Below are 23,814 nucleotides of genomic sequence, written 5' to 3'. Positions count from 1 at the left end.
AAGGAAGGTTCCCCAGTAATCTAAACACAGCCTCCAGTAAAGTGAAAGACAGAAACCCAGAAGGGATTCTATATATCAGAACTTTTGTACAGACCCTCCCACCCCATTGATAACACTGTAACAACCCTCCCGCACTGCACAACCTGCACCAAAGCATTAGAGAGTAATGTTGATGCATAGCACTTACAGTAAGGGGGAGGGATAGCTCAGTGGTTTGAGCATTGGCTTGCTAAACCCAGGATTGTGAGTTCAATCCTTGAGGGGGCCACTTAGGAATCTGGGGCAAAATCAGTACTTGGTCCTGCTAGTGAAGGCAGGGGGCTGGGCTCAATGACCTTTCAAGGTTCCTTCCAGCTCTATGAGATATAGGTATATCTCCATATATTATATTATATTAAGCATGCTTTGCTCCATGTCATTGGAGAAAACATCCTATCCCACTCACTTAACAGAAAATCTATCTGGATACATAGTGCTTTGGGGCACTTTACATCAGATTACAGGGTCATAACCTATTTCTAAGAGAGTTTGATTACAACAAGCAAAGCATATTCTTGAAACATACTAAAAAATTAGTATTTTTATTAATTGTTTTACAAGCAGCATCCATTACTGTCTGATTTCCTGTAGGGTAGAACAAGCCATTTCTCTTTTTATTATTTGACATCACTTTCTTCCTCCTCATTTTTTTTTGTATTACTGATGACAAGCAGTTACATGTCCCAAAGGGGAGGTCATATTGTAATAAACAGTTATATGTTGTTGATTAAATATTTTATTTTGCAACAACTTTCCTCTGTGACTGACAGGTGTCCCACCAATTATTGTTACCTTGGTTCAGAGTTTAACATGTCGGGCGTAAGGATCATCTATCTCCATGGAAAAAGAGACAATTATTTGATTTAAGTAAAAAAATATCAAATATAATAAATTTATGAAAGACCATTCACAACATATACAGTAAGTGTTACATTTTGCTACAGCAGCTGTGATATATTTTTTTTTCTTTTTAGAATGCAAGGTCATACATTGCCATAAGTAAACACACTAATATGAGTAAGACCTTCAATGAATGTTTACAGCCTGGCTTTATCTGTGGATAGATATACACTGTGTTTACTGTTTTACAGTCTAGCAGATTCATAATCACACCACTGATATAACAGCTATGACCCTGCACAGATTCTTCCTGTGCATATATAAACATTGAGCAATGGTGAAAAGAGCAGGGTCAAAGGTTATAACATATCGACTCCCATCGTTAAGGGTAAAAACTCCATTGTTTATTTTGCAACTAATATTTAATAAGAAGGCTGCGTCAATTGTTGTGTAGTTACAGCGTTACATTCTGTAAACAATATTTTAAAGCATTCTAAACAAACATTTAGACAATTGATTCTTTATCTCTGTCTGGAGATAGCAGATAATATACAGGTTCATCACTTTTGCTAGAGTCTGTCACCTTTAGCTGGAGGTTGTCACTAGTGGCTCTGGTGACACTGTCATAGGATGGAGGGAAAGATGTTGAGGACACAGTTTCTGATTTGTCTATTGGCCTACCATAATTTTCATTCATCATGAATGCAATGAGACCGTCTTTCTCAGGTGCCTCATCTTCAAGCATGTTGCCATCACAAGCCTGATGACGGTATAAGAAAGAGGCCTGCTTCAAGGAGCGTTGAAACAAATGACTCCTGTAGGCCCTCTGGATAATAATGGCAGAAACCTCCTCTTGTTTCCGTCTGAGTGTGGTTGTGATTGGTTCATAAGAAATTTTAGATGGATTGGCAGCCATAAACTTTTCCTCCATCTGTATTTTAAGGGCATCCATTTCCCCAGTTTCTCCTAGTACCCGTTTGGTAAAAGCAAATAAAATATCCAAGCAGTGGATCCTATCTCCGCTGACCATGGGAAGGTCCATGGCTATGAGTTTAATTTTGTTTGGTTTTGCTATGCGTAAAGGTTCTGCCAGAGCATCTGCAAAGTCTGAAAGCACAGAATACTCAATAAATTGAGTCGCTTCAGGATCAAACCTCTCCCAGATTTCATAAAACATATCGAAGTCATCTTCGCTTAGAGGCTCTGTACTTTCCTCAGTGGCTACGCTGAAGTTCTCTAAAATAATGGCTATGTACATGTTTACAACAATGAGAAATGATATAATGATATAAGTAACAAAGAATAGAATCCCTACAGCAGGGCTTCCACAGTCTCCCTTCGAACCATTTGCATTTTTTAGGTTCGGATCACAATATGGCGGTCCAGTGTTTAAAATAGGATTGAGAAGACCGTCCCAGCCAGCTGAGGTTGTAATTTGGAAAAGACAGAGCATGCTGTTAGCGAAGGTTTGGAAGTTGAACATGTCATCAATCCCATTCTCCTTTTTAACATAGGCAAAATTAGCCATTCCAAAAATGGCGTAAATAAACATGACCAGAAAAAGAAGGAGGCCAATGTTGAACAGAGCAGGAAGGGACATCATTAAGGCAAAAAGGAGAGTTCTGATTCCTTTGGCTCCTCGTATAAGTCTTAGGACCCTGCCAATCCGAGCCAAGCGAATGACTCTGAAGAGTGTAGGAGAGAAAAAATATTGTTGAATGATGTCGGAAAGCACGGTACCTTTAAGAAAAAAAGAAACAAATAACCAGTTAATACATGGGCAACAATTCTAGATGTTCTCATAAAATGGTAATTCCAGATTACCAACAAGAACCATTAACATTCCCCCAACTGTCCTACTAACTGTGTCTTTGCCTTCTCCTAGAGCAGCGGTTCTCCACCAGGGATCCGGGTACGCCCTGGGGGGCTGTGAGCAGGTTTCAGGGAGTCCGCCAAAATAAACCAGAGATCAGGGCCAGTGTTAGACTTCCTGGGGCTCAGGGCAGAAAGCCAAAGTCCAAGCTACTTGGGGCTGAAGCCAAAGCCCGAGTAATTCGACTTTGCAGGGCCACAGGCAATTGCCCTGCTTGCTACCCCCTAACGCCAGCCCTGGCTTTTAATCTACTGGATATGCAGAAAAACAGTTGTTGTGGCACAGGTGGGCTGTGGAGGTTTTTATAGCATGTTGGGGGAGCCTCAGAAAGAAAAAGGGTGAGAACCCCTGTCCTAGAGGAAACACAGCTAAGGGGCTGATGGATTGGTTAGATTTCATGCCCAATCAATCCTCAGGCTCTTTGTTGAGTCTACAGACAAAGATGTCAACGAAAGGGATAGTTTTTATGATGTGGACACCTGCTTATTACAAACTGGGACTGAGATCACCAGTTCAATTAATACAGGCCACAAGTAGTTATAGCTTTCAGTCACTACCATTTGAGCCATTGCTCCTGAGGTGAAAGACTATAATACCCCAGTGTTCATCCCCCCCTGACGAAATTTACTTTGACAAAAAAGTATAAAGTAACATGAATATCTTTAGGAGATATGAGAGTTAAATGCTGGTTTTAATGGAAATAATCTCTAGAATGTTCCTTAGTTACTTTTGTTCATTTGATCAGTCATTCGTCTCAAATTGTATCATTTTCCCAATTGTTACTTTCTTTTTAATTGGCAGTTCATACTCAGATTGTAAACTCTCTGGGGCAGGGACTGTTGTTTTATTCTGTGCCCGTACATCACCTAGCATAACAGGGTTCTGGTCCATGATTGGGTCTGCTAGGCACTACTGCAAAATACAAATAATAAATAATAATAATGGCCCAAGTGGCTTTTGACTTTTCCTCTTACACCCTGACGCATTGCAACTACTAATCCTCTGACTGCCATTTCTCTAACACACCCTCCTGTGTTCCTATCAGCCACTAAATGCCCGTTGAAATCAATGCCAGGGCATGTGAGGGTGTTACTTATTACTTTCAGCAGTGTGGCATGTATGTTCTACTGGATGTATCTGTTATGTTCAGCATACCCAAACTCTCTACCTTTGCCTGGTCATGCCACATTTGATTGTTATGCGGTGTTATTTCGATATGATTTAAATATAATTAAAATATTTAGGAACCAATCCCGTAAGTGGCTCTCCCATTGGTGGAACTGAGGGTACCCAATGCCTAGCTGGAGGTGCTCAGCACCATATTGCAAAAAGCATTTAATACAGTCCAAACACATCTCTGTTTCCACCTTTTATTTGTTCAGTTTTGGCAAAAAGACTTCTCTGCCATTGAATGTTACCTACCCACAATGGATAGAATCACAACAACAAAATCAAATATGTTCCAGCCATTGGTGAAATAGTAGTGTCTTAAAGCCAACATTTTGATGCTGCACTCTGCTGTGAAGATGGCAACGAAGAGCATGTTGATTTTATGAAGGATGTTCACTTTTTCTAGACTCTGGTCATCTGTTTCCACCATCATGGTGACCATGTTAAGGCAGATGAGAATCATGATGGAGACATCAAAGGCTTGTTTGGTGACTATGTCAAAGATAAAACCTTGGTATTTGTTCTGAAACAAATAAAAGGATCATTAGTGTTAGTTATGAGACTCAAATCATATAAAATGATGATATCATTCCCTCCCCTTGCAACTGGAATCCCGAAGAAAATATGTCACAGTTTCCACACGGGCCATCGTAAATGTAAAGGGGGTGATGGATTGGTTGGATTTTCATGCCCATTCAATCCTAAGGCTCTTTGCTGAGTCTACCAACAATCATGCCAATAGTAGTGGTAGCTTTTATGAATGGTAACTTGTTTATTACAGATTGGGACTGAGATCCCCAATTCATTTAAAACAGGCCACAATAGGTAATGGTGTTACACCGTTCATGAATTTGACCCCAAATCATCATTGTAGTGCAGTGGTGATTATAAGACACACAATTCACTACACTTTCAAACAATGGCTGAATCAAACAAATTATATTACAAAAGGGGCATTTTTTCCCAGGAGATTGTATTCACTCGATGAAAGACATTCGCTGAATATACATATTTCAATTGGAATAACCTAGATATTCTCACCACTGGCCTTGGGATGGGTTTTTGGGGTTTCTTGGAGCCCAGTTTTTTCATTGCATTATAATACTTTTTCTGTTCCTCTGTCATAAAGATGTCTTGCCCACCTAAGTATAGAGAGATAAAGCTGCTATTACTTTGGTTGAATGATAAGTATTATTGCAATGTAAACTAAGTTTGAGGTATTGGGAGTCTCCATCCTTTTCTATTTTCTTCCTTTGGGAAGGCATGTGTCCCTGAGGCACAATTAATCCCTGAGGTCCCCCTAGGCTGGTGCTGTTAACACTGCTTCCTGATTAGTGTGAGCACAATCTAACTTCCAGTGTTTTCAGAGCACTGGCCCTGCGTAGCGATAAGGGGCTGCTGCAACTGTGAATTTGTAAAGTAACGCAAGATGGTTTCTAAGGATATTCTGTTAATCGAGATGCTAGACTGGCTGTGCTGCTGCTTCTAAATCCATTCCTACTGCCCCTCCATATAGCAGTCACAAGGGGCTATACAGCATATACAGTACTTATCTTTTTCTTTTGTTGGTTAAAATTGTCAATAATGACGCCTATGAAGAGATTCAATGTGAAGAAAGACCCGAAGATGATGAAAATCACAAAGTAGAGGTACATGTATAAATTATATTCCCATTCAGGTTGATCCTCACACTGCAAATATCAAAGGCAAATGTAAAAAGAAGAGGGAGAAAAACTGTGCCATCACCACACACATCAAAAGATTAAACATAAACTCACTCAATAACACAGAAAATATTATAAAAGTTAAGTACCCATTCAGTGTTTAAGCATTCAGTGCTTGCCATTAAAAGGTCATCATTGATATCTCAAATACCACGATCATTTCAGTTACACTTTATAATACTGTCATTATGATCATGTCATTACACTGTATTTTCAGTGTAAATATAGAGTGTAATTCATGTACTTAATCTTTGGTTAGAAGATTTTGTACTGGGTGCATGTATTAAAAAGTGCAACTTCAGAATATATCCACTGTAATGCATTCAATATGAAATAAAAAAGGGGAACAAATAAACAAATCAATCAATCTTCTGGCTATACTCCTGCTTATATGAACTGGTGGTAATCACGGATATTAATAGAATAACTGTTACGAGAGAAATTGATTTGACATAACAACAGTGATCTTGTGCACTTAGCCACCATAAGCTGGAAGCGAGGGCACCACAGAGTCAGGAAAAATCTGGCCTTGGCTTAGGCAGCAGAACAAAAACAGCTACACAGTTGCAGTGTTACTAACTAAGGTAGATAAAGTGAAAGGACAGATTCATGAAAATGGGGATGGGGGAAGTGGGGGAATGTGAATGGCTGACCTTGGTTTGGGTGGGCCTGCATTTGTAAGTTTTTTGCTGAAGTTGCTTTGCTGATAAGTAAAATAATGAATTATTATTCACTGTTGCTAGCAGGGCCGGCTCCAGGCACCAGCGGAGGAAGCACGTGCCTGGGGCGGCACGTGCTAAGGGGCGGCATTCTGTCCATTCTTGGGGCGGCACAGTCCGGGCGGCTTTTTTTTTTTTGCTTCGGCAGTTTGGGCAGCAGTCCAAGTGGCTTTGGGGGGGGGGGCGGCAAAAATGGGAGAGCCGGCCCATGTTGCTAGGCTGTTGCTAGGGAGATTGTTAGCCTATTATGTGCTTGGTCAAGAGAAAACGAATAAAGCGTTTAGTTAGAGTCAATTGATCCTTAGGCTTAAGTTAGAGAGTGTACTTTGGAGAAGTCTGGAAGAAGTTCTTTTGACTGGCTTTCTATGAGCTTGGGAGTGTGACAACAAAACTCCAGCTGCAGAAGGCTGGCCACCGGAATCCTGCAGCTATCCCTTGACACCACCTAGACTTTGGGTAACTATATTTGGGTGCTTCTAGACTTTTGCTAGTTTTGATGCGTGCTTTGTACTCAGTAAAAACAAGGACTTTTAAAAGAAAGCACTCTTGTGTGTACCAATCATTTATCAGATGGAGGTGCTGTGTCCCCCACTGATTTATTTCCTGACACCGCCTGGAAAACAAAGATTAGTTACCATAGCTTTGGGTTCAGATAACCCCGGGTAACCTAACCACAGTGTAATTACATTTTAATTGCAATGTAATTGCAGTGTTCAGTCACTTTAGTATAAACTACAGTATAGTTAGAGTCCATCTATTTTAAACAATACACCTTCTTTCTTTTACTAAGAATAGAAAATCATTGTGAAAGCTGTTTTCTATCTGTTGGTAAATGTTAATTTCTTTATGGTGATCACGGCATATGGATCATTCTCAGGGGTGAAAGCAGAAATAGGGATTTACCGGTACTGGGCTGGGTTGGGGCCGGCTCTGGCCCCCGGAAGGGGCGGGGATGGGGGGGGTCAAAGCCAGCCCCAGTCCGCCCTGGGGTAGCAGCAGCAGCCGGGGGCTCCGGCAGCAGTTTAAAGGGCCCAGGTCTTGGCCACCACTACCGCCCTGGCCCCTTTAAACCGCTGTCGGAGCTCCCAGCTGCCGCTGCTACCCCAGGGCTCTGGAGGCTATTTAAAGGGCCCAGGGCAGTAGAGGCAGCGGGAGCCCCGGCCCTTTAAATAGCCCTCGGAGCCCCGCCGCTACCCCAGGGCTCCAGCAGCGGGGTTCTGGCGGCAATTTAAAGGGCCTGGGGCTCCAGCTGCTGCTGGGAGCCCCAGGCCCTTTAAATTGCTGCCTGGGGAAGCCGTACCGGGGTGTACCGGCTTACTTTCACCTCTGATCATTCTAATCACAACTTCCACTTAATAAAACACATCTTGCAACAAAAAATAAGATCTATGGAAAATCTAAAGATCCATTCATCTTTGTGAGTCTCAGGTTTGTATTCACCTTTATATTGACCTTTCTGTCTGGCTTAAACAGATTGGAAAACTGAATCCTGAGACAGTATGAGGTGCAATGTAAATCGACATAGCTCCATTATGTCAATTTATGCCAGCCGAGGATCTGCTCCCTCCAAATCTCCCTCCTGCTGCAGGACAGGAGGTCAGTTAACTGTTACCTGGAAGTTATTTGTGTCCTGAGTTGGGCCCCAGGTTTTAATATTTTTAAAATATTCTTGTACACTAAATAGTTACATTTCCAAACTGATCCATAATATAAACCCCACTACACAAATGATGGCACACATCCTAGACCCATTTCAGTCACTCTACATTTCACTAGCACATTAGACAAAAATCTGCCCTAAGTTAAACTTGGTGCATCCCCAAAAAAGTCAAGTGAGTTGCATACAGGTAGTTTTGCTGTTAACCAGCCAGAATGGTGCAAAATTCAACTAAACAGGAAAGAAGGATGCAAGAAGAAAACATTTAATTTGAGTGACCTACCCCTCGTGAATCTACTGCTGCATACATAATGTCCATCCAACCTTTAAATGTTGCCTAGGAAAAAACACCACATAATTAGGAAAATCATAAGCCTATGTTCAAACGGTTACATTACTGCTTTGTGTTTTTCTGGAAAATATGATGGTAAGCACATTCATCATTGTTAATAAATTGCTTTTTTTTAAAGCAAAATATACCTATTAATTTTTGTTTACATAGGTACTTGAGATCACACTGAGGTCGTTTCCCCTTCTGGGTTCTCTTATTCATGCTATTTTTTTTTCTTTTCTTTCTTGAAATTTTTAGTGGTAAAATAATGGCTTTTAATGGAGATTTTTTTTTTTTAAACATGGCAATTAAATCTCCAGAATTCAGAATGGCTTCTTTCTGCAGGTAAGAAATTGAAGTAAATGGGAAATATCAACGTGTCACTGCAGAATAAAAATATGCCTGGTTGATTTCAGGAAAAACTAAACATGGCCTGTTTCTTGCACTTGGCTGAGCTACGTTCAGTTCAGACCTGAGGAGGTGGGAGGGAAGGGAGCTTTATCCTATCTTTGCTGCTCCCTGATTCAGAGGCTAGCAAGGGATCTATTCTGATAGCTGGGACCTGCTGGATCAGAGGCACTCTGGCCATGTCCCTTTCTCCTCATTACACCCCCTATAACCCAGACCCAGAGGGGGCGAGATCTGTCCCATTGCAGGAGGACTAAGGCCTGCTATGAGGTTACAAACATGACCTTTTCAACCATCGTCTCCCATTGCTTTAGCATTAGAAAGATTCTGAAAACTTAGGGCCCAACTACGGACCCCTTATTCATGTTGGTGAGCACTGACTCCTGTGTGCATTCACAGTGAAGCTCCCATGCTGCTCTCATGGAGTAAATCAGGGGTAACACTATGAAAATCAATAGAGTCGCATTGCAGCATAAGTAAGAGCAGCTTTGAGGAGAGTCACCGAAAGCTGTGAATGTGCAGGTGCAGATCAAGCTCAGCAGACAGGATGATGGGAAAGTTTTAAGGAACATGGGCTGATTATGGCTCTGCAGGGGGATTTTTTTTGCACTTAAACGAATAAAAGAACATTTCTAAAAAAACAAAACTGTGATTTGTGTGTCCCCGGTGCTATTAATAAGGATATGTATTTTAATAGGGACTTCCATCCTTGCTCTGCTCCCTACACTGGTTGACATACCAGGGAAGTTACAAGGCCTGGTTTTCATTTACCTTACTGCTCTGGCATTATAAAGAGGCATTAAAGTGGGTGTGAATGTAATTTAAGGCCCTTTCAAGCTGCCATTGCAGTGTAAAAGGGTCTTGGTGTAGCCCCTCAGAATGAAAATGGGGCCCACAATCCTATTTTTAGAACATCAAAATCTACTGCCATACTAAACTGACACAACATTGGGCCTAATTCTGGCCTAAATTATGTTGGTTTTACACCAGCGTAATTCCACTGAACCTGATTCTCATTTTACTTACACCAGTGTAAAGTGGGAGTAAATCAATGGATTTACTGCTTTTAAAATTGGTGTGAGGGAAGAATCAGCCACATTTACTTCCACAGCGTCACCCCAACTTACAACAGTGTACTGAGAGCAAGCGTGCAGGAGAGCAGAACCATTTCCAACATATTTTAATATCTTGAGGACACTTGGGTTGAATTTTTATTGTGGCATCTAAGCACGTAATTCCAGATAATGCTAATTGGAACTTTGTGCATGATTCCCAATGGGAATTCAGCCCTTTGTGTTCAGCCAAGTATATCCAAAGTGCTTTTTCAAAAACTCCATTATATATACTCTATTATTAAATTAAATCTTTAAGATAATGCATTCTATTCTTGCTTTTAAATCCTGCTTAGCCAACAGAAAATTCATAGAGACGTCAACACTATTTATTTTTAATGAATGTATATATATAAAACTGTACTTATAATGTTGTACCTGTTCTCACCCACTGGATAAAACAGATTAACTGCTGAAAATCAGCACCTTTTGGAAAATCTGTATAACTGTTCAGAGAATCAGAGAAGAGTTTAGAGGGCAGGTGATGTGATCCGTGGTTTCTCTGAAACAAATGATTATTTAACCCTGTCATGTTGATCCCTCTCAGCTGCGCTAATGGTTTCTTTTTTGCTGCTCTTTTTCTAATCCTGTGAAAGGCTTTCCAGTCTTCTTAGTGTCACTTTCCACTTACAGTTCAATCTGCTGTTCAGAGAGGCTGGGATTGGAGGAAATAAGAGGTCACACTCTGTCAATGACAGCAGAAAAGGCATGCTTACAAATGGATATGATCTTAACTTGCCCTGTTCTCCCAAGCTTTTATCTTCCTTAGGCATTTTATCCCTGGTATTTACAGTAAATGGGCTAGATTCCAGCCAGTGTGAGAGTGTAACATTTAGCATACAACATGGTTGTACTTAGTGACAGTGGCTGGTGAAATGATCTGATGAAGATAAAATATTATGGGACTGCAGGACTGTGATTTTATATTTTACCAAATAGTCTACAAGTGAGATAATTAAAAATCCTATTAGGCTTCTGGAAGACTTCCTTAGACACTTCATCTGCAAAGAGGAACAGCTATCAGGAATGAAAGAAACATAACACTGGGAAAGGAAATTATTTATCTGGAATTAGTAGCCACTTACATACTGAATTAAGACGTGACAAAAATCTTCATGGGAGTGTTTGTGATATTATCCTGTCTGGAAGCTATCCAAAGAAACATCATTTTCAACTGAAATTGTCATGTGATGAGATTATCTGTGGATAAACTCATCTTGGGACATGATTACATTTTGTTATTAGATTATTGGTTAGACACCATGCAGTAAATTAGCATAGGGAGAGGATAGGTGGACTGTGTCTAAATGGCCCTCAGAATATTTATCAGGCAACCAAAAGGCAAATATCTTAAAGTAAAACAAACACTTTAAATTTGGCACTAGGAGACACTCTCTTTAAATGGAGGAAGTCCAAGATAGATGCCACAAACGACTCCAATGGCTGTTTTTGAAGGCGGAAATGTTTCATTTTTATATTTTCAAAATGCCTCTTTGAACATTGCTCTTCCTAAAAAAGCATTTTAAAACTAAAACAAATCATTCAACGCCACATCAGGGTTAGTTCCTCATAGGGACACATTTAAGATGGCACCAACAAGCAAGAACAAGTTTCTTCTTCTGTTGTGCTAACTCTGTTCTATGCCCTTTTCACTGTTGCATATCTCCAGTCCATTTTATTTTATAACTAATATTAATATAATGTTATGATCATTTTCTGTGGAGGGCACTAAAGAATAATGTAAACATCAAGGTCCAATAAAGCCACACACACCTTTCATGGCATGTAGCTTTTTTACCTGAAGAGAGATTATAAAACAGGTTTGCCAAAAGAGGCATCCAATCTAGATACCTCTACCACGGAATAATGTTTTGTGACTAAGTGAACAGATCCCTAATTAGCTGCTCTACATATTTCTGCAATGGGAACATTTCTGAAAGAGGCTGCAGAAGCTGTCTGAGCTACACTTGGATAATCTAAACTAGCTAACTAGTAACAAAGCTTAATAAAGTTTGAGACCCACTTAGATAGCCTTTGAGATGAAATGGCCTGGCCTCTGATTCTCTCTGCAAAGGCAACAAACAAACGATGTAGGCAAGACCTTGGATGACTATGATCTATCTAGGTAAAACAACAGGGCGCTGCGGCTATCTAAAGAGCGGAGTCTCTTGCCTCCCTTGGCTGGAGTGTTGTTTAGGGAAGAACACTGGTAGGGGACTCATGGTTTAGATGGAAGTCGGAAATGACCTTGGGAAGAAATTTTGGATAGGGCCTAAGAAAGGAACAATGCATGGAGGGCCACCATGAGTGCCTGCAGCTCCCCAATCCTACAGACTGAAGTGACAGTCATTAAGAAGGCTGTTTTCATGGAGTGATGGTGCAATAAACATAATGCCAGAGGCTCAGAGGAAGGACCCGTTCATCCAAACTATATAGAGATCCCAGGAGTGAGGCAGTTCCTGCACCAGTGGGAATATGTGTGTTAGGCCTTCGAAGAATCTAGTCATTACATGATGTGAAAACTCATGTGTGGTCCTGGGATGTTGTGCTGATATAGCTCCCAGGTGCACCATTATAGAACGGATAGAAAGTCCTGATCTTTTAAATGACATTAAGTAATCCAGAATATTAGGAATGTTTGATTCTGTTGGAGACATACTGTGTAGATCTGCCCAAAGGGAGCCTTTTCTACTTTCCTACTTCCTTTCTACTCCGTATAAGAATGTTTTGGGTGTCTCTAGAACAAGCTCTCTCCACAGATGCCAACCAGCCAGCATTCAGACTGTGATATGTAGAGAGGCTGGGTTTGGATGTAAGATGCTCCCATTGTCCAGGGAGCCCCAGGTATGGACTCAGTGGCAATGTTACACGATAATAAATTGAAAATCTCATGAAATCCAGGTGGGCCGAGTTGGTGCTACCAGGATCGTTATAGCAGACTCTTGTTTGAACTTCCTTAGGACCCTCAGTAAAAGAGGGATCAGTGGATGTACATATATGAGACTTGGGGTTCAAGGAATGAGGAATTTGTCTAAGAGAGATCCTGGACTCAGGCCCCCCCGGAGCAGAAGGTAGGGCACTTTTTGTTTATTTTTGTGGCAAATGGGTCCATGGATGGGTGACCCTGCCTGTGAAAAGCTCTCCAAATTATGAGTCCTTTATCGCCCACTTTTGTTCATTTGTAAATTTCCTGCTCAGGTGATCTGCTACAGTGTTCTGCAGTCCTGGTAGGTGCATGGCTGTAAGGGTGATCTGGTGGTGGATACACCAATTCCACAGCTGGATCGCTTCCAAACATAGAGGAGGTGATCACGCGCCTCCTGACCTGTTCACATGGAACATCGCTGTGGTGTTCTCTGTCAAACGAAACATTGTGAGTTCTAAGACATTAATGTGAAAACGAGTCTCCTCTCGGGACCACAAACCCTGAGGCTGATATTGATTTAGATGTGCTCCCCGGCTAAGGCTGGAAGCATCAGTCTCTATTGTCTCTGAAGGCAGTCTTGGAGAAAAAAGGAACACGCTTGCATACCTGAATGGGATTCTTCATCATTAATCTCTAGTGACTTTAGGACATGTGGAGGAATACAGACTGGAATATCTATATGATGTTTGCTCAGAAGGTAATAGATTTTAGCCACCCTTGCATAAAATGAAGGTAAAGTCTGGCATATAGAGTTATGAATGTGCATAAGGCCATGTGACCTAATAATTTCAGACACATTCTTACTGTTATATGAGGTTGTTTTGGCAACTGACTTGTTGAGATCTTCAGTGGCTTCAAATCTGGCTGAGGTAAGTATATTCTTACTCTTGTGGAGCGTAGAAGTGCTGCCATAAACTCTGTTTTCTGGGTGGGCACTACAGATAACTTCTCGTTCATTGATCTTGAGTCCCAAAGTGGAAAAGAGCTGTAGGATGTGATGAACATAGTCTGTTATCTGTTGAGGTGAGCTCCCTCTAACAAGCCAATCATCAAGGGTATAATTGTATTCTTTGCCATTTTAAATAAGCTGCTACTATTTCAAGGCATTTTGAGAAAACCCTGGGGTTTGTTGATAATCCAAGGATCTTGTATTAGAAATAAGAAATCCCTATTATAACTCTTAATTATTTCCTGTGTCCTAGGTGACGTGAAATATGTAAATACATGTCCTGGAGCTTGAGAGCTGCAATCCAGTCCCGTGGATCTAGGGGTGGGATTATTGAGGCAAGGGTTACTATTCTGAACTTGATTTGACAAATGAAGATCCAGAATAGGATCTTGGAGATTAAAAATTAATGGGAACAAAGCCTTTTCTTCCTGTATTGAAGAGGTGCACCTTTTATTGCTCTCAGAGCCTCTACCGCCTGTTGCATTTGTCTCTCATGAGAGGGGTCATTGAAAAGGGACAGGAAGGATGGATGAGGAGTAGAGAGAGCTTGAAACTGGATTGAATATCCAACCTGGAGGTCTTCCAGGACCTAGCAGTCCTAGGTGATATTGGTCCAGGCATCTTGAAAATAAAAAATGGTCCCAAAATGGGGTAGGTCATGGGTACAGACCCTTTGGGTGTGGTTCTGTGCAGCTCTCGACTCACTAAACCATCAAACTGGCAGTCTCAAGGTAGGAACTGGTCTCACTGGTGCTGATGAAGAAGCAGTGTAATCTTCTGTGTAATCCTTGTTTCTTCCAAGGCGTTCTGATGGCCTGTGATAGGGAGGATACAACGGGGAAGAAGCCTGCCAAGGATAGGGATGTAGAACTTGTTTCCTTATGGGTTATCGTGTGTATACATCCAGGGATCTAAGAGTAGCTTGGGAGACCTTTAAACTGAAGGGTGTAATGCATCATCTGTCTTGTGGCTGAGAAGGTCACGACTCTCAAAAGGGAAATTCTTTATAGCCGTCTATGCTTCCCTGAAGATCGTAAACATGACACCCATTTCGTCATCTCTGCTGTTGCCATTGTCCTTGCTATTCTGTCTGATGCATCAATTGCTGCCTGTAAGGAGGTCCAAGCTCTTAACTGACCCTCTGCAATTAAGGATCTTAAGTCTTCCCTTGAATCCTGTGGTAAGTTGTCTGTGAAGTCTGACACCTTATGCCAACTGATGTAATCATCTATGGCAAGGAGTGCCTGGGAAATGGCAATGCTCACAGCTGGCAGAAGTGTAGCTCTTCCTTCCAGAGACATCCAGGCATTTGGGCTCTTTTCCTCCAGGTGTTGTCTTAGAGCTCTGCTTTCTCATCCTCTCTTGGGCACCAAGGTATGGGATGAGCGTATAAATACTCAGATCCGGAAAATGGAACCTGGTACCTTCTGTCTACCTTTTAACATGTTGGAGGAATAGATGCAGGCATCTGCCACAGAAACTGTACAGGTCTAAGAGTACCTCATATACTGGCATAGCCAGACTGTCTGACATAGAGGTGTGCAAGATATCTAACAATTTATAGGACTTCTCCTGCATTACCTCAGTTGGAATGTCTAATTTATACGCCATCTGATGAAGGAGGTCTTGAAAGGATTTGTAGCTGTCAGCGTGTGGTTGAGCAGATGGGACCATGGCTTTGTTGGCTGAGGATGACACGATGGCAGCCAGGGCTGGCTCCAGGCACCAGCGAAGGCAGTAGGTGCTTGGGGCGGCCAATAGAAAGGGGCAGCACGTCCGGGTCTGCGGCGGCAATTAGGCGGCAACTCCATCGCTCCGCTTCAGTCTTCGGTGGCACTTCAGCGGCGGGTCCTTCACTCCCTCTCTTCCTCTTCGGCGGCAGCTCAATCGGGTTTTTCTTTTTTTTCTTCACTGCTTGGGGCGGCAAAAAAGCTGGAGCCGGCCCTGATGGCAGCAACAGCAAGTTCAGCTGACTGATGGATTTCTTTGTCGAAGACTTGCAATTGTTGAGGATCCAATCTCGAGTGCATGGGGCATATGCACATCAAGAGGAGAATGTATATATAGGGACAAGCAAATAAGAAGAAAGGAGCGCTATCCCAACATAGACATCTAGAACTTCTAGTCAGTTACAGAGAAGAAGCACGGCCTTCAGAAAAGCAAATTCAAGTGCTGGGAAGGCGTAGGAGTGAGAAGGTGAAGCTAAATCACTTAGGCTTGGTCTACACTTACCCCCCAATTCGAACTAAGGTACGCAACTTCAGCTACGTGAATAACGTAGCTGAAGTTCGAAGTACCTTAGTTCGAACTTACCTCGGTCCACACGCGGCAGGCAGGCTCCCCCATCGACGCCGCGGTACTCCTCTCGTCTAGCTGGAGTACCGCAGTTGACGGCGATCACTTCCTGGTTCGACTTATCGCGTTCAGACAAGACGCGATAAGTCGAACCCAGAACTTCGATTCCCAGCCGCCGAACTAGCGGCTGGGTGTAGACATACCCTTAATCTACAATAAAGATGAAAAAATATCTGGGGTGACTGTTACTTTTAAATGATGCTATTTTTCATCTTAGAGATAAGTGCAAGTCTTCTACATATAGACATACATCTTTACTCTCTTCTGCTACTTGTCCTCTATCTTCCCATGTTCTGGCCTTCCCTGTAAACATAGTTCTACTTTTGTCTCCTTCTCCCACTCTGAGCATCAAGTCACCCCCGATGTCACAGCAGCCAGATCCTTTTAACACCTTCCATGTCCCCATGCCAAGTGTATGCCTTCCCCTTCTTCAAATCCATTTAATACCCACCTCATTTAGGAAACCTTCAACGGGGAGAAGTTATGTAGGGAGAAGTTGCAAATCAGTCTGATGTGCATTCTCGTGGGAGGGACGAGCTGAAGGTGACGCTGAGGTTACCAGTCTGAGTGCCTGGGAAGGGATGGTGTTGTCACCGCTGACAGAGAAGTGAAGGGAAGACAAAGCATTCTAGCCTGAATGTCACAAGGAAGTCAAGTAAGAAAGAAATATGTATTGATAATTATCAATATCTATGTTATCTCTCTGGATACTATAAGTGATTGTTGAAGGTGGGAGGGATGGCAGAGTTGCCTTCTGGTTGTGAGTTGGGGTTGCGGTGGGCTTGCCTTGTTGTGGGGAGGTGCTTTTTTTTGGCAGTTCAAAGGTGCTAAACCTAGCTATCCTTCCTCTGGGGAGGGGGAGGAGGAGTTTGAGACTTATGTGGTTTTGGAAAAAACACTGGTAGGGGAATGAACTGGTTAAGAAGAAAGTCCAGAGTAACTTTGATAAGAATTTAGGGTGTGGGCATAAAGATATCTTGCCCTTGAAAAACACAGTTAAGGTGTCTGCCACCAATCCCCCAATGTCTCTGACTCTCCAGGTCGATGTGATCGCTACTAAAAATGCTGTCTTCATGGATAAGTGAAGCAAGGAAGAGGTTGCCATTGGTTCTAATCGTGGTCTTGTGAGACATCTAAGTACCAGGTTGAGTTTCCAAGTCAGAGTGCGGTCCCTAACTTGGGGGTAGAGATTCCTCAAACACTTAATAAACCTTGAAGACATAGGGTGAACAGATACAGAAAATCCTTCTACTGGAAGATGAAAAGCTGATATTGCAGTCAAGTGAACCTGAATCGAGCTAACCGATAACCCTGATTTCTTTAGGTCCAATAGGTAATCTAGGATAGCTGAGATCAACGAGGATTCAGAGATGAGTGGTGGTGTTGACACCAATGGTTGAATCTTTTCTAATTCTGCAGGTAAGTAATTCAGGTTGACGCCTTTCTACTGTTCAGTAACACTTTTAGTTCGACAGAGCAGGTAGATTCTAACCCTGCAAACCATCGTGGAACCATACCCTGAGGTGGAGAATCCCTAGTTTGGGATGAATTAAATGACTTGCATCTTGGAAAAGGAGATGAGGATTGATTGGAAGCATAAGAACATAAGAATGGCCATACTGGGTCAGACCAAAGGTCCATCTAGCCCAGTATCCTGTCTTCCGACGGTGGCCAATGCCAGGTGCCCCAGAGGGAATGAACAGAACAGCTAATCCTCAAGTGATCCATCCCCTGTCGCCCATTCCCAGCTTCTGGCAAACAGAGGCTAGGGACACCCTCTCTGCCCATCCAGGCTAATAGCCATTGATGGACCTACCCTCCATGAACTTATCTAGTTCTTTTTTGAACCCTATTATAGTCTTGGCCTTCACAACATCCTCTGGCAAGGAGTTCCACAGGTTGACCGTGTGTTGTGTGAAAAAATACTTCCTTTTGTTTGTTTTAAACCTGCTGCCTATTAGTTTCATTTTGTGACCCCTAGTTCATGTGTTATGAGGCGTAAATAACACTTCCTTATTTACTTTTTCCACTCCAGTCATGATTTTATAGACCTCTATCATATCCCCCTTAGTCGGCTCTGGTCACTGGAGGGACGCACAGTTGAAGCAGGTAAGGATACCAACCTTGTCTTCGCCAGATCGATATTATAAGGATTACCCTAGGTTTGTCCTGTCTGATCTTGTTCATCACTCTCAGTATTAGCAGTGTTGGAGGAAATGCATAGAAGAGTCCCTTTGTCCAAGATAAAAGAGTGATTGACTAGACCGCCTCTTGAGCAAAACAGAAAACACTTCTTGTTCCTGGAGTTAGCAAATAAGTCCATCTTTGAAAGTCCCCAGTTTAGGAATATACCATGGAGAATATGAGACTCCAGTTCCTATTCATAATCCTGGGAGACATGCCTGCTGAGAATATTGGCTGTGGTGTTCTAAACACCTGGGAAGTAGATGGCTGAAATGTGGATCTGAGAGGCTATACAGCTGTTCCACAACTTTATTGCTTTGGTGCACAGGGAGGGGGATCTTGCTCCCCCTTGCCTATTCATACAGAACATGCAGACCACATTGTTCATCATGATCCTCATTGATGAGGGGTAGGAAATAGAGACAAGCATTCTTGATTGCCTTGAGTTCCAATAGGTTGAGGAGGAGAATGATTTCCTGAGGTGACCATGTGCCTTGAGCCGTGAGTATTTTGAGGTGAGCTCTCCATCCCAGCAGGGATGCACCTGTTGTCATGGTTATTATTGGAGTTGGGCAAACAAAAGGAATGCACCAACATTCAGTTGATCTTTCCACCAGTGTAGGGAGTCCTTTACATGAAGGGGAACTGCAACTTGCTTCTCCAAACTGTCTCTGGTTGGTGAACAGATTGTTCTGAGCCAGCCTTGGAAGCAACAGAGGTGTGATTGGTCATGAAGGTGTAAGCTGCCATATGACCCAGGGGCTGTAGACAGTTCCTTACTGAGGTTCAAGGACTCCCTTGAATGGTTCTGACTAGATTTGATAAAGTTATGAATCTGTCAGTGGAAAGGTAGGTCCTGGCTGTCAATGAATCCAAGTATGCCCCTATGAACTGTATTCTCTGTGCACGGATTAATGTGGATTTTCTTACATCGAGCTGAAGACCCAGTTCTTGGAAAAGGGAAAGTTCTGTCTGAGCGGATGACAGTACCGCTTCATTAGAGCAGCCAATCATTGAGGTACGGGAAGACTAAAATTGCCTCCCAAAGAAGGTAAGCAGACATTACTGCTAGGACCTTTGAGAACACCCTTGGAGTCGAGAAGAGGTGGAAGGAATGTATTCATTATTGAAAATGTTTCTAGTCGACTGTAAGGCTTTGGTATTTTCTGTGAGATGGGTATATTGCCATATGGAAATAGGCGTCTCTTAGACTGAGGTCCAAAACCCACTCTCCTGCCTCTAGTCAAGGGATTATAGCTGCCAGTGTCACCATCCTGAACTTTTGAGACTTTCAAATTTGTTTAGTAGTCTTAGATCTCAAATCGGTTTCCACCCTCAAATAGAACCCCTTTCCTTTGTGAGAAGCTGGAACTGGCTCTTTCACTTCTAAATTAAGGAGTCTATTTTTTGTCTCAGTAGAAGCTTGTGAGAGGAATTCCTAAAGAGGGATGGGGAAGGAAAATGCAAGGGAGGGAGGGAGAGATGTAAAGTGGATAAAGTAGCCTGATGTTATGACCTCTATGACCCACTTGTCTGTAGTGACTCACCTCCTAGCATGTTGGAAATGGGAAAGAGAGGAAGTGGGCAAAGGGTTGCAGCTGCTAAACTAGAGGTGTGGGAGGATTCGGGCACTTGACTGACCCATCAAAACTTGTTTCAATGATCACTAGGTACTCGCAGAAGGAGGATGAGAAGCTCTTTTCTCTGGAACTTATGTCTCTTCCTGGGGGTTTGGTAGATCTGTGAAACCCAGAGAACTGATCAGGATGAGATCTCTGGGCAGTTTTTGACCTATTCAAATTTTTTTTTGTAGGAGTTACATATACCTGGTGATCTTAACATAACCCTGGAGTCTTTTAGTGTGTGAAGAGACTCATCTGTGGTTCTGAGAACAACTTTCAAACATCAAAGGGGAGATTCAGACCTTATTGGAACTCCAGGAGTTAAAGCCATGATACCCTGTTCATACTACCGCTATAAAAATGGACCTGGCAGTGGTGTCTGCATCATCCAAGGACACTTGAAGAGACATCCTGACTAATAACTGGCCCCTCCATGATGATGGCCTGAAATTGTTTCCTCTGTTCCTGTGGAAGATGATCAATAAGGGCCATAAATTTATCATAGTTTGTGAAATTATATTTAGCCATGACTGCCTGATAGTTTGTGATCTCAAATTGCAGGGTCGCAGATGAATATTCTGTCCAAAGAGGCTTAAGCACTTTTGGTCATTGTCATGCAGGGCACACTTGTAGTAGTGTTGCTTACCCTGCTCATTCACTGCATCCACCACCAGAGAATTACATGGAGGGGGATGGTGGAGAATAAAATTTTGGAGTCCTTGGAGGGGACATAATATTTTTTAACTGCCAATTTGCAAGTTGTTGGAATGGTAGCGGGTGTTTGCCAAACAATCTTTGCTGGGCCCAAGAGCACCTAATTAATGAATTATACTACTCTTGTGGGTGTCGCTGGTTGTAAAATGTCAAATAATTTGTGTTGTGAATCCTTGACATCTTTGAGTGGTATTTGAAGAATGTTGGCTACCTGCTTTATAAGGTCTCGAAATTGCTGGAGATCATTGGCCATGGATGGTGGTGGAAGCATCATGGTCTCATCTGGAGACAATAAAGAGATAGGAGTTTGAGAGGTGGCTTCTTTATCTTCCTGTTCCTGAAATGTCTCCTCATGTTGGGGTCTCAGTTGGCAAGAAGAGGATCAAATATCTCTAGCTTTCCAATGTGTCTGAGTTGGTGTTTTGGCAAATTGCTGTTGGTACGCAGCCCAGGGACCCCAATATAGCCACTGGGGGAGTCCATAAAGGAGAGGGGGTAGCATCCATGGTTGGTCCCATCACCTTAGTGTTATGCATGAGGATCTTCCCTATGCCTGTTAAAGAATCAGTTCCTGTATGGGTGGGTAGAACACTACACTGAGATGGAAGAGACTGAATGGAGGTCTCCCTCTTCCTCTTCAATATCCTCCAACTGGTGGGTACTAATAGAACAAGGTGGAAAGTCTGGAAGTACTGGAGAGTGACGGTAGTCTGGAGATCGGCGGCTCGGTACTGAGAGGTGTTCAGTACCCATGAAAAGTGGAGATTTTGGTTCATCCGCCACTGATAAGTCTTTTGAGTATCTAAATTCCTGTGGTACCGAGTGGAGGATTGGTACCAATGTGCTTGACAACAGAAGGAGATGGTACTCTTAGAGCATACCGAAGTAGGCACCGATAGTGTCTGATGCTTCAGTTTGCACAGTACCCAGGGTCCTGACTGGGGAGGTACCAAAGATGGAGCTGTGCACAATGGTATTGGTCTGGAGGAGTGCTTATCCTTACCCTCTTTGTCCCTTGTAGACAGTACCAGGACTCTGTCAGAGCCATGTTTCTCCTTGGATCTCCGAGAGTCTTTCACCTCTACAGTACCAAGCTGAGAGATCGAGGCTTCTGATATCATGCACACAGCAGGGGACTAAGGTCTTTTGGGAGCATACTCCTTATGGGAGGGAGTCAAAGCTCCTCTTCTTGGGAGCCTTCACTGAGGCCTCAAGAATCTTCCCTTTCTTATGGGAAGATATGTGCTGAGGTCAAAGGGGTGCTGGATCTGCCCAGAGACAGATTTCCAGGGTGGGGGCGGGAGGAGTTTCTCCTGACCTGACTGAAGTGGGTCAAAGGGAGCACTCCATCATCAGCAGCCTCAGCTTGATCTCCCGGTACTTCCTTGTCTTGGATTTAAGGGCCAGGCAGACATTACACTTCTGGGAGATGTGTGACTCTTCCAGACAGCAGACACACTTAGAGTGGCTGTCGCTAACCAGAATAGCTTCCTGACAAGAGAGGAAACATTTGAAACCTGGAGAGCCAGGCATGCCCTGCCAGAGAGTAAGGCTCCCTGAAGGAAAGGAGAGGAACAAAGTTAATCCTCACACTACTTATCTACTAACAACTGTTGTATCTAATACTAAATAGTAGTAAACTATAAACAAGAAGTGAGCGACGGCACGTTCAAAGCAGATATGCTAGGGCTCTGTCTCAGGCTGAAGTAGTTGAGAAGGAACTGAGGATGGTTTGCAGAGCAGCCCTTTATAGCCTTGGTGTGTGGCATGAGGATCTATAGGATGCATACGCAGCCTGAAGGATGCTGCTAGCGTAAAATCTCCGATCAAAGGCTCAAGAGCTGCATACGCACTTGAAGAGGAGCATCCATAGGGACACGACTTGAAGCAGAACTAGTAGATGAAGCTCGGATATGATCACTCCAGAACATATCTGGATGCTAGTATATCAAGGAGGAGTCAAACTTTTTCACCGTGTTGACTGCATTTTAATAGAGATTGTCTCCCGTTTTGTATGGATCACTTCCTCTCCCATTCATACAACTACAGGAAGAGTTTACATGAAAAAGCATTATTCAGAAGACATGAAAGGCAGGATTCTCAGCTGGTATAAAAGGGCCAAGCTCTACTGACTTCAGTGGAGCTATTCTGATTTACAGCAGGTGAGGATCTGGGCCTTCGTGGTATTTAGCTGTCTTTTAAGTAAATTTAGCAGCTGGAAGAGAGGAGTAGGAGGAGCCAGCATCATGTGAGCAGCCAGATCTCTATAGCATGTCCTCTGCAGACCGCCTGTGGTCGTTGGATGACAACTTTGGGACTTCTTTACTAGGTGATCAGAGGATTTTAATAAACGACTTTGAGCTGAATTCCTCCCTCACACTACTTTTACTCCAGTATTACCTGCACTGACTTCATCTGAGTTACTGCCAATTTACAGGGGTGTAAATGAGAGGAGAATCAGGCCCTTTTCACTTAAGGTCTAACCGGAACACTGGTGATCCATCACAGGTTCAGTAAAGCCAATGAACGGTATCCTGGCACATATGCCTGCACACAGTGCTGCTTTCATTGTAGGAACTCTGACTCAATTTTGCTCTGGATTACAAACAGGAAGAAGAACAAAATGGTTTCAAATCCGCCTTTGGGGTTTGAGCACCTTCAGGATGACTCTAAAAGAGAAGTGCGTGGAGTATACCCCTGGAAACAGGGCCCGCTCTAGGCACCAGCAAAGCAAGCAGTTGCTTGGGGCGGCACATTTGCAGGGGCGCAAGAATCCAGCATGGGAGCTGAGAACCAACAGGGAGCCCTGGGAGCTGTAGTTCCTTGGTTAGCTCCCTGCCTATAGAGCCAGCCCTGGAGCAGGGAAAGAACTACATTTCCCAGCATTCCCTCGGCCACTAGTAACAGGAAAGGGAGGAGGAAGGAGTATGGAACTGAAACCTGCAGCTTGCTGTGAATGGTAGGGACAGAGCCAGCTTTAGGTTTTTTTGCCGCCCCCCCCCCCAGCCCTGGGCTCCCCCCGCACCCTTGTGTTGCCCCAGCCCTGGACTCTCCCCCGCCCACACCCCCTGCTGCCCCAGCTCTGGCCCCCACCCGCACCCCCTGCCGCCCCAGCCCTGGGCCCTCCCCCGACCCGCACCTCTTGCTGTCCCAGCCCTGGGCTCTTCCCCCCCCCCGCACCTGCACCTCCT

General features: G+C 43.3%; 1 protein-coding gene across 1 annotated transcript in view; it reads right to left on the bottom strand.

Moving 5' to 3' along the window:
* Nucleotides 1-416: 416 nt before the first annotated feature.
* LOC112108022 (sodium channel protein type 5 subunit alpha) overlaps nucleotides 417-23,814 on the bottom strand; it is a 263,352-nt gene continuing 239,954 nt past the window's right edge. The window contains exons 22-26 of the mRNA XM_026652176.2: nucleotides 8,306-8,359; nucleotides 5,472-5,613; nucleotides 4,964-5,064; nucleotides 4,175-4,445; nucleotides 417-2,619 (exon numbers count right to left, since the gene is read on the bottom strand). Coding sequence (XP_026507961.1) covers nucleotides 1,385-2,619; nucleotides 4,175-4,445; nucleotides 4,964-5,064; nucleotides 5,472-5,613; nucleotides 8,306-8,359 — 1,803 coding nt within the window. The 3' untranslated portion in view covers nucleotides 417-1,384. The remainder of the gene's footprint in view (nucleotides 2,620-4,174; nucleotides 4,446-4,963; nucleotides 5,065-5,471; nucleotides 5,614-8,305; nucleotides 8,360-23,814) is intronic.

This window comes from Terrapene carolina, unplaced genomic scaffold (assembly GCF_002925995.2).
Source record: "Terrapene carolina triunguis isolate 2854851 unplaced genomic scaffold, T_m_triunguis-2.0 Scaffold111, whole genome shotgun sequence".
In the NCBI taxonomy this organism is placed as follows: domain Eukaryota; kingdom Metazoa; phylum Chordata; order Testudines; family Emydidae; genus Terrapene; species Terrapene triunguis.
This window is presented reverse-complemented; position numbering and strand designations above follow the sequence as displayed.